Consider the following 12,328-nt stretch of genomic DNA (forward strand, 5'->3'; position numbering starts at 1 on the left):
TTTTTTTTAGCATTTAGCACGAAATGCTTATTTACTTCATGTGTAATGTATCTATGATATCCGTGTTGGTATATTTCAGCATGTCTCCACATATAATTGTTTTATGCATTATCACCTTACTGTTTCCATATCCTATCCTTACCTTGTACTGTAGAATATTTTATCTTACGGCCGGTCAGGCGCAATAAGTGAAATCTAATGCACCTAGCATCCGAGTCCTTGATATTTATGTAACTGAATGAAGACCCAACTTAAGACTGTAGTGGGCTCAAATGTGAGTAACGCAAAGATTTACATGCAATGTAAGAACGATATGCAATAATGCAACTCAATACTCGATAATTAAGTAATTCAAATTAAGTAATTTGGGTCCCAATAAGGATACAAATGTATGTAATAATGTAATACTATATAATGTAATGATGATTAATGTAAGTGTAATGTATATATGATGTATGTACAATGTACGTAAAATGTATAATGTATGCCATTGGTACGTAGCAATAGTCTGTCAACAATATGTAATAATGCCATTATCAGTACTGCCTTAGACTTTCCCAGCTTGCAAATGCAGTGATGACCCTTGTTAGGCCATGTAATTTTCTATACATACAACAACAAATACAGAGGCTTGGACAAGCGGATGGGAGAATATCCTCAGAGGGCGCTGTCCTCGGGATATACCGGGCGCTGGGTTTCGGCGCCCCGTGCGAGACCCTCGTGTGGCCCTCAAGTTCGACTATAGATACTGGTGGACGTGGCGCTACACCAATTAACCATATGGTAAAGGGGTGGTGCCCACGTCCTCCGTCGCATATCGCATGTCGTTTAAAAATATTGGATCCAGGGGTTCTCAACCGGTGGTACGCAAGAGAAAAATAAATGGTACGCAAGGGAAGCAAAATATTTTTGACTATCAAATTCAAAATTTTAAAACCTCATTATCCTGATTGAGTTTTTTCTCTAACACTCGCACATTTATGCGATCTATGCTTTTGTATAAAAGTGGTGGTAGTAGTATTTTGTGGTGGTGGGTACTAAGGGTTTTCAATTTTTGTTTAGATCGTACGCGTTAGTCAAAAGATTGAAAACCGCTGCTCTAGACATTTGTTCTGCTTTATTTGTTTATTTAATTAAGTTAAAGGACGCGAGGATTATCTGCCACGATGCTTCGTGAGACACTCTATCTTCTTATCCACGTCAAATATGGTGAAAACCACGAAAACGCTCAAACAGCTAGCCAGTTCGGCGAGATTCGAACTACCAGTATTCAGCGACTTCACCCCTTTGCGTTCTTCTCAATTTTTAAATTGTTTAACCTTAGCTTTGCGTTCTTCGCAATATTTCAATTATGTCTCTTTCTGATCTTGCGTCTTTCTTCCTGTGCTGCGCTTTTTGTACCAAAAAAAAAAAAAAAAAAATGCATAAAGGAAATTTAATTTTTAGTCCAAAGGAGCAATTTGCCTTGAAGGACTATTAATTTTGTTTTGGCATTTTGCGTCAAAAACTTTAAAAGGGTTGTATCACCTTTAAAATTGTTGCATTAATGCCCTGTATTATATTTAAATAAATTAAATAATGAAGAATCTGCATTAAATGCTTGTATGTTTCTGGCATTGTGATAAAACAATGGTAACTAGAGCCATCCAAATTTGAATAAAGTAATCTTCCATAGAATATAGGCATGTGGAAGCCCTCATTTGAATTTGAAATTTGTTTCATTAGTGATTCATATTTGTAACACTTCAACTAATTTTTGATTAAAAAACTAAACGATTTAAAATAATTAATAAAGTAATCTTCCATAGAATTATAGGCATGTGGAAAATTAATAAAGTAATCTTCCATAGAATATAGGCATGTGGAAAATTAATAAAGTAATCTTCCATAGAATATAGGCATGTGGAAAATTAATAAAGTAATCTTCCATAGAATATAGGCATGTGGAAAATTAATAAAGTAATCTTCCATAGAATATAGGCATGTGGAAAATTAATAAAGTAATCTTCCATAGAATATAGGCATGTGGAAAATTAATAAAGTAATCTTCCATAGAATATAAGCATGTGGGAACCCTCATTTGAATTTGAAATTTGTTTTATTAGTGATTCATATTTTGTAATACTTCAACTAATTTTTGATTAAAAACCAAACGATTTCAAACAACTAATGGCAATATTGTACAGAAGGAAAAAAAAATTATCTCCAGAGCGCGAGACTGTATCGGAAATTTTAAAGAAAGCCTCATGTTAAAATTAATTTGCGATATTGATGTTGAACTGTATTTTATAGTTTGAGTATGTAAAACATGATATTTAATAAATAAAGGTAACACACAAAACGTTTAAAAAAAGCCCATTTGGACGTAATTTAAAATCTGAAACCTTTCAGAATTTTTTTAATTACAGTTTTCATTCGAATAACAAAAGGATGGAACGTCCATAACATATTTAAAAAGATAATGTCTTAAAGATCTGACAGGTGTGAGCGGATCCGGACATTCCGGCGGCTTACTGGGATTACTCGGGTACGGTCCAGAATCCGCAACTGTACAGCGCAACAATTCTTGTATAGTTGAGGATTCTTGTACACAATGCAATTTAATTAATATAAAATTTAAAGAAACGATGTCCTTATACTTTTGACAATGCAATTTAACCTTCAACTGCTGTGAGCGGTTTCTCAGACCGCGCGACATTTATCATTAAATGCTTCCATCTCTTAGAATAATTAATGGGTATTGCCATTCTTAGTACCTTCCCAAAACAGTTGTTCAAGGTCACATACCGAGTTGCACTTGACTAGCTCTATTTCTTCTTTTATTTAAAAAAAAATTCCCCCCCCCTCAGCGGTCTGTGGGACCGATCACAGCAGATACGATTCAAATTTCGGCCCGATAAAGTTCACTTTTCGTTGTTATATATTTCATTTTTTTTTATAAATATTCTTGAAATGGCTTCACATGCGTGCATGAAACGTTCTATACATCTTACCCAAGACGAAATTGAATAAATAGTTCGAAATTGGTCTAATTTAGAGTTCTCTGATGAAAGTTCCCATGATGAAATTATTGAGAGCGACCACGACACAAATTCAGAAATACCTGCCTATGAAAATGAAAATCCATGTTCTCCCTCTACAAGAGATTTTTTATTGGAAAAAATGAATTCAAATGGTCTATTAAAGAGCCCAACAAGAGTGTTCGAACTCGTAATCACAATATTATTCTTCGTTCAATCTATACAACTGCTCGTAGAACCCGACGTTGGCCTATGGCAATATTCTTCAGAAACTTGGATATATGTGCAATAAATGCATTCGTATTGTTTCAATCTTATCCATTAGCTCCGAAAAGAAAACAAAGAGATTTCAGGATTTCATTAGCAATTCAGTTGGTGCAGTCTCATGTAAAACGGGAGATAACTTCATCATTTTTATCTAAAGAACTCAAACTTACAATAAGAAGAGTTTTCGGAATAAATGATGATGAAGGAAACATTGCGATCGATAAATTAGATAAAAAAAAGAAGACGATAAATTAGATAAAAAAAAGAACGTGCTATATTTGTCCACCGAGCAAACAAAAGGAAAACAGCTTACAAATGTACAGAATGCAAAGAACCAGTGTCTACAATGCAGTAGAAAAGCATGTATAAAATGCAGCTCCAATTATAATTTTTAAAATAAAAATTAATTTTCTATATTCTTATTAAAGCATTCTTATTGCAAATATTAATGTAAAATAAAAAAGTTGAATTTTAAAATTCACTTATTTCATCCAGATACGTAAGCGAAGGAACTATTATCATACTATATATATTTTATTTTAATGAACTGATTTAAGTATAAAAATTGCTTTATGGCTTCATGAAAAGTTAAATATATGAAATTAAATAACATTTATTCAAATAACAAAAATAAAACAATATCGTCTTTTGTTTTTAGCAGAAGCGGTCTGAGAGACCGCTCACAGTAGTTATGCGACAATTTAAGTCACAGTAGTTAAAGGTTAATTAATAGATTTCGTTATTTAGAAACCACTCGATTTTATGATTCGCGATATGAAATTACAGATGAATTATCTATTATTCCTATTAAACTAATAAATAATTCATTTTTCTTCATTTCGAGAATTAATTATTATATATATTTTAGAAAAAAAAAAAAAACTTTTGTACGAAACCCTTTTTTTTAATGGTGTATTTTTATAATTTTAGGCTTGATATTTCTTTTTCCATTTATTTGGCTTTTCTATTGTTAATTTCAGTTTTTAACGGGTATCAGAAACCCCTATACCGACAATGTTAAATTGGCCATTTTCGATGTACCTTTTCTCAAAATCTCCTGTAGATAAAAGCTTGAAATTTTTTCTGTAATTAAAGTATACCTATTTGATTATACTGAAGTGAGCTTTTGAAATATTTTGAATTTTAGAGTAAATTACAGAATATTTTGTTAGGCATAGTCAAATTTAGCACTTTTCTCACACAAAAACATAAAAAAAATGTTTTTCTAAGTTTGTTACAAAAAGCTCATTTCAGTAAATATTAGGGAACCTAATAAATAAGCAATAAAAAGTTCAGATACCTGCGAGCAGTAGTTCCTGAGAAAAGGTACATCGAGTATAAAAAATCACGTTTGGAGAAAAACGTTTTTATGTAAAAATCCTCATTGATCAAAGCAGTAGATGACAAATTAAAACTAGATTTTTTTACAGTTTTAATTTTCACAGAGATTAAAGAATGGTATTTTTAGAAAGATAAAAGTGAAGAGAATTTGAAAATGCAAAAATCCGAAATCACAATTTTTTGAAGATTTTGAGGTTCCAACACCCCTTAAACACTTACCTACCCGTAATTTTTACTTATCCTTCATTCGGTGTTCCTGAGCTTTCCATATAGCCGAGCTTTTACAGTACTATTTTTTTATAAAATAATCTGATTAGAAAAGCAGTTAAAAAGAAAGAAAGGGAAGCGACAAATTTTAAACGCATTACGCCGAGTTTCGATGCTAATTTCCATCCTTTTTCTAATCAGAAATTTTTGGAACTCAGGAAAAGAGAAATATGTCCAACAAATTACGTTAATTGCGACTTTATTAAGCATTCATTATTTTCTCCCATCATTTCGTTTCTGTAGATCTGAGTGAAGTAAAATTGTTATTTTCCCTCGCTCGATAAGTCGCTGGAATGCATACCCACCGATTACCGCTTTTAATCGAATAAACAGATCTCGCGGAAACGCGACTCTCATTTTTGACGTTCCACCAGGAATGCTGCACCCGTTTTTAAATTGTACGACTTCGTGTTAAGAAAAACCATTTGAAATATTATTCGTTAACACTTTTAGGTCCTTCGCTTGTTTGCATTTTCATTTTACGGCTCTAAAAGAATTACTTTCTCGATGCAGTTGGACTCCGCTAATTACGATTAATTTGTACGAAATTAAATTCATTGAACCTCCAGGAATTAAATGCTCTCATCACTGTTAATAAGAAGACTGTTATTGAAGATTATGTATGTATGTATGTATGTTCTTGGCATTTTCAAAAACTGGCGGCACCTAGACTAGTGCCTAGAATAGAAGTAGTCCTTCATTCGAACATGGGGCAACTGGAACCCTAATTTTGCCTTTCGAATGTTTCGATTTTATACTAGTTTAATGAATTTTTAATTAAGAACTTCGGCGATTTAAAAACAATTCCTGAAAAAAAAAATCTGAAATTTTTCAGATTTTAAATTACGTCCAAAGGGGCGTTTTTTTAACGTTTTGAGTGTTACCTTTATTTATTAAATATCATGTTCTTTGCACTTAAACCATAAAATTCAGTTCAAGAGCAATATTTCAAAATAATGCTAAATTAAGCATATCTTTAGAATTTCCGATATACACAGTCTCGCGAGCTGGAGATAAAAGTATTTTTTTTTATATATAACGTTGCCATTTCTCGCTTTTAAAGCATTGAGTTTGTAAATCAAAAATTCGTTAAAGTTTTACAAAATATAAAATCTATAATAAAACAAATTCCAAATTTGGGATTTCAGATGCCCATATTCGCAGTAGGATTTCGTCATTCAAAATTCGATGGCTCTATGTATCATTGTTTTATCACAATGCGAGAAATATACATACATTTAAGCAGATTTTTCATTATTTAATTTATTCAAATATAATGCAGGACTCTAACATTTTGTGGCAACAGTTTGAAAAGTGAACCGACGTTTATGAGTCCGACGCAAAATGCCAAAACGAAAGCAATAGTCCTTCGGGACTGAAATCCCTTTGGACTAATAAAACGTTTTTATGTCCACGCGTTCCAGACTGTTGTCATTCGGCAATCATACCATTTCCGCTTTATTAGTAATGAAGCAGTTCAAATTTGCAACTATGATGTCAATAAGTATACTACTACATTTTAAATGCCGCTGTCTATACGAAATTATGATATTTAAAATTGAAAAACTTAAATTAACGTATAGAGAGATTGGCGTCATACCATCGCATCTTCTGCATTCTCTGTCTGGACCTGGACCGTAAATTTAAAGTCTGGCCTCTACTACAAAGAGTGATCACCAGTGGATATTTTTGGCCCTTGGACTCTTACTTTATTTTTATTTATTTTTTTTTTTTATTCAATCAAAGGCACACACTGGCATTCTCTATTTAGCCTTCTTCCGTTCTTATTCGACAGAGCCGTGTTTCCTCCTCTGCTACCCTAGACCAATGCCGTTTCACCTGGTATATACCTTAGTTCCAATCAACAAATTCCTGCTATTTAAGGGGACTCATACACCTTAAAACCCATAAGATCTTCAAATATGTGACTGTTACAAGAGTTGGGATAACTTATTTATTTTAAAAGCAATTACTTCCAGCTGCTTTCGGAAATAGTAATCAGACAGTTTGTGTTGCCACAAATATTTTTATAATTTAATCCGCTTTGTGACAAAATTTTTCGGCATGTTTCCACTTTGCGCGCACAGTTTAAAATATTCTGTTGCATAATTTAATTCCATATTTAATATATAGCTTTTATAACATTTGGAAACTACTGTGAACCAAAAATTCTAAGAATTTCATGTTAAATTTTTATATTATTTGGAGTTGAGTTTACAAAATGTATTTTGTTAAAAAAGTCTGTCATATTTTCGTGCGTAAAATTTTTTAATATTAAAATATTCATCAGATTTTTGGTTCAGTTAGAATATAGTGTCCATATAAAGAATTCTATCAAATTTCAAATATGTACCAGTAGCCATTTTTAAAATATCATGCACGCAAGGTGGAAACATGACGAAACATTTTGTCACAAAGAGGACTAAATTACAAAAATATTTGTGGCAACACAAACTTTCTGGTTACTAGTTCCCAAAGCAGCTATACTATGTAGTTAGCTGTAAAAAGGTGGAAGTAATTGCTTTTAAAATAAATAAAATATCCCAATTCTTGCAACAGCCACATATTCGAACATCATAAGGGTTTTAAGATGTATGAGTCCCCTTAAAATTTATGTGCTGTTTCCGCGCGGCATTCGTCAAAGCGCAAGATATTTAACTCCCAGATTTTTGTCCTTCTGCTATTGGACAGTAAACTGAGCGACTTTAAAATAATAAACGTAGCCATTAATATTTCTTCCCTTTTTAATTGGATTGCAATTTAAACACGATATATCTAATTAAAATTATTTGAAATGAAACTACCGAGACGCATTCAAATCATTAAAGATTTTTTTTTCTTTTCTATGATATCAATTTCAGGCAGCTATCAATAATAATAATCTGAAAAGTTTTCAGATTTTAGCGATAAGCGAAAAGGATCATTTTAAAGTTTAATTTAGTTTATTGGTAGACATGATCGATAGAGGTGGAACAACGAAACATTTTACAGGATATTAGACGAATACGCATTTAGAATTGAGCCACTATATGGCTTCCGTATATTTAAAACGTGAAAAATGTGTAATATCTGTAATATCATTCTAGAAAAAACTGAATGCTTTTAGTTAGATTTATCACGAATTAAATGCATTTTCGTTTAAATTAATCAAACTAACAACAGTTTAATTTGTTAATGAATTACAGACAGATCAAATGTGAAGGAATAATAACTTACGTTTTTCGCAATGGCAACAAACTTGAACGAAAACGATAATAACTCTACAGAAATATGCAATGTAATTCTATAAAAACATTTAATGTTTTAATTAGATATATAATGAATTAACTGAAACAATCAGATTGAAAAGTGAAAGAAATAGTATTTTATGACATGTTTCTATTGCTTTTAAATGGCTTAATTTGTTAATTAAAAACAAACAGATGAAATATACGTTTTTTGAATAACAATAGACTATGCGAAACGAAGAATTTACATTAGACCTGGCATTTCGAGCCGAATAGCACTTTCGAGTTGACACTGTATCGTGTAATGTACTTAATATCATTAACCTTACCTCTTGTAGAGTTCTTCGGCTCTTCTGCTGTGTTCCATGGTCCTCAAAGATCTTGCCGCGTTGAGAATGGCAACTGTATGATTCGGTTGCGCCGTCATGGCTTTTTCGTACTGAGTCATCGCTTCGAATGGACGGCCTGCGAAGCACAATGTTTTCACGATAAGACTGTTGTCAAATACATAGTCGTCATTTCTCAAATTTTAATAATGTTTAATAGTCAATAGGATAAAAGAATAAATGCAAATTGAAGCAATTATTTTAAATGTCCGTGAAAAATGAGGGCTTGTCAAGCCTTTATCCAAAATTCATTTTTGGGGCTGTTTCCTTTCAGGCATACATTTCTAGCTACAAAAATATTTTAAATAACCGAGTTATTCATATATTTTTTCATATATAAAAATTTCTAAAAAAGGTCAGTTTTGTAAAAATTACGAAACAGTTTAATAATAAATAAACGTCCGAACTCCATAGTTACGCACAGCAAAATTTTGTACTCGTTGTAAAAAATAGAATACAAAAGCTATGACTAGCATACGACGCAAACTAATTGCGATATTTCATTTTTAAATTTCAAGAACAGAATACAAATTGAACGGCGAAATATTTGCATATGCACGTCAAAAAAATACTAAAAACAAAACAAAATATTAGTTTAGAAAATGGTTTCTTGATGTTAAGAGATTAAGTAAGGAATATCTCTACGCAAATTACTGTGAAAAGTATTGAACAGTATATACTTTTTTAAAATCGAAGTCCTATTCACAGAATCTTATTGAATTCCTCTTCTAGACTTTGGTAATGGGCACGCAGCCAACTCGTAGTATTATTTGCATTAATTAAAAATCTGACGTGTACACCACATGACCTCCTTATAAATAATATTAAATTATACGCATTTTTCTTGCATTTCATTTAAACTTATTGGATTGAATTAAATGTACTTCGTCGAGAGCGCATAAACGACAATAGAATAAATCCACTCTTTTAAAATTCACTATATTTGTTTACCACAGCGACACTTCGGCGCTAGGTTCACTTAACTGCATTACATTTTGTTCATATTAGAACTCAGAATGCATATAAATTTATATCATTTGAAGAATTATGTAATCGTTGCCAGGTGTTCTATTCAAATACTATGATGTATAAAAGAAATTAAGCAAACAAAACAAAAAAGAAACCAGAATGCACAAAATTTATATCCTTTGAAGAATTATCTAATCGGTGCCACATGTTCTATTCAAATACTCTAATATATCTAGAACGATGTATAAAAGAAATTAAGCAAATAAAACAAAAAAGAAACAGTTTCCCACAAACGATTCAGTATTTCTCATTCAATTAATTCAGTTCTCACTTCGCGAGAAGGCAAAAATACATAAAATTTCAAAATATCTGTATTAAAAATTACGAAGTAAATCTCAAACGCTTATTTCCTCGAAAAAATTCCAGAAAGGATTAAGCATGATTTAATTCGCAATAATAAATGAAGGCGTTATCTTTGCTGTTGCGAAGCTTAGTCTCTCTAGATTGGCAACAAATCTACTATTCTGCTGTTTCAAATGTAAACAAATATGTCCGCCATGTTATTTAAAACTTAAGGTTTAACCGCACTTAAACAGCTTTTAAATTGTTGGTAATTGTACAAATATTGCTTGCAGATTTACTAAAGGCCTAAAACCGTAACTGGAAGATAAGAACAACATAATTCAATCATTTTTAAAGCAAAACATGCACAATTTACAAACATAAGAGTAAAGAAACTGAGATTACTGAGCCGGGTAACAGAGTGGATATATGAATTGAGACTAAAAAATTTTTTAAGACAAATTCATCTAATTAAATAAAAATTTTGTAACGCAAAAGTTTCAATTGTCTGTTTCGGCGAAACGCGTAATGGAGTTAACTTGATTCGACGTTTAACTAGAAATTTCCCTTGAAAATACAGGTTGGACTTCGAACTGAGCTAATTTACCATTTTCTGCTTTATATTTTTATATATTTTTGTTTGTTTTATTTGTTTTAACTTGTTCCATCGATTGTTTTTTTATATGTTTTTACTTTTCACTTATCACATCGATAGGTATTTTACTGTATTTTATGCTATTACTAGTTTCCAAAAATTAGCATTTTACTGTGTTTAATATATTTTACATTCTATTTCGCGTGTAGGCTAAATTTTTCACCCTTCAATGACACTGTTTTTTTAAAAAATGTGTTGAACCTTTTCTTGGAGCCGCAGCTCCTGGTAACTTTTTGGCGAGCGCTCTACAATTTCTCATTTCCTTAATTTTGCAGCATATTGCGCAAAAAATTTTAGACCAAATTGGTCTTTCAGTATTGTAATTACTACCTAGCTTGTTAATTATATAAATACATTTATATACGTTTGGAGCGGCCGACTGTAACCAAAATACGAGGTGCACATCTACATGTTACAGCAGTCCTATATACAAAATTTCAACATTCTGAGGCTACTCGTTTTTGAGTTATGCAAGATACGTACGTACGTACATACGTTCGCACTGATGCCACGAAAAATTCTCTTCAGAATTAATTTTAAAGCAGTTTTATCATTTTTTTTGGAGGAAAAGAGTCTTTTATTCTGTCCTTACGTACAGATGTCACGCAGAAACATCGTTAAATTGCATTCTATATCGGTCAAAACGGATATTTTCGTTGAAATATGCTGCCCGAAACTTTTCGCGATTACAATACTTCCTTTTTACTTCGTACAAAGTAGTAAAAATTAAAGTTAATGACCTAAAACTGCGATAGTAAATTACAGTACAAGTGAAGAAACTGATTTGCGCAATGCTTAAGGGGTCTCAAAAAATGTTCGTAAATATTACGGGGTCCCCACACCAAAAAGTTCAAGAAACCCTGGTTTAAAGGAGTCCTTTAGTAAGATTTTGTTTTATTTCTCGCGATACCTCGACTCCTGGCTGTCAGGAAATGTAAGCATAAGGAACACCGAACTGGAATGGCGAAATGTAACGTAATTGTTCGGAGCTTATCGAGAGATGATTCTTACCGGACTTTTCGAGGAAAGTTCCGTAATTGTTTAAAGCATCGGCGTTGTCTGGATCGAGAGTTATGGCCCAAAGGTGGAGTCTCTCGGCTTCCTCCGATTTGCCATCTTGCTCTCCATAGAGGGAAGCCAGAGCGGATATGGCGGAGACGAATTCCGGATCCAGGTGAATGGCTCGGAGAAGCAACTTTTCGGCGACTTCCGGTTGACCCCTCTTGCTGAAGAACAAAGAAAAAGGAAAACACATAAGAAAAACAGTTGATTGAATTTCATCAAAATAATCTCTGAATCGATAAATAAAATGTTTGTGAATTTATGAAAAAAAAAGACATTTAAAAATATGGTTGTCAATAAAGTAAAAGTCTGTACCGATGTACAGTTGCGTACTGTTTTATATATTTTCTCACCATATTTCATTGCATATTCTCCCTCCCAGCTTTTTAGCGCGAGATTATGAAGATTTAAAAAATCTGATGTGTACACCACATGACTTCCTTGTACGGAATATTAAATTATACGCAGTTTTTCTTGAATTTCATTTAAATTGATTGGATTGAATTAAATCTACTTCGTCGACATCGCATAAACTACAATAGAATAAATGCACTCTTTAAAATTCACTATATTTGTTTACTATAACGACACGCTGAATGCACAAAATTTATATCATTTGAAGAATTATCGTTGCCACATGTTCTATTCAAATACTACAATAAAGCTAAAATGAGGTATGAAAGAAATTAAGCAAACAAAAGAGAAAAGAAACAGTTTTTCAAAGATGATTTAGTATTTCTCATTCAATTAATTCAGCTCTCACTTCGCGACAAGGCAAAAATAGATAAAAAC

The 12,328-nt window shown here is 32.1% G+C and overlaps 1 protein-coding gene across 1 annotated transcript in view; it reads right to left on the minus strand.

Annotated features, from left to right (window-relative positions):
- LOC118196746 (protein O-mannosyl-transferase TMTC1-like) overlaps nt 1–12,328 on the minus strand; it is an 848,849-nt gene that overhangs the window by 65,539 nt on the left and 770,982 nt on the right. Inside the window, exons 12-13 of the mRNA XM_085812306.1 lie at nt 11,486–11,700; nt 8,452–8,587 (exon numbers count right to left, since the gene is read on the minus strand). Of these exons, the coding sequence (XP_085668432.1) occupies nt 8,452–8,587; nt 11,486–11,700 (351 nt within the window). The remainder of the gene's footprint in view (nt 1–8,451; nt 8,588–11,485; nt 11,701–12,328) is intronic.

Source organism: Stegodyphus dumicola, chromosome 3, assembly GCF_044657685.1.
Source record: "Stegodyphus dumicola isolate Sdum_Otavi_A_Nest chromosome 3, ASM4465768v1".
In the NCBI taxonomy this organism is placed as follows: Eukaryota; Metazoa; Arthropoda; class Arachnida; order Araneae; family Eresidae; genus Stegodyphus; species Stegodyphus dumicola.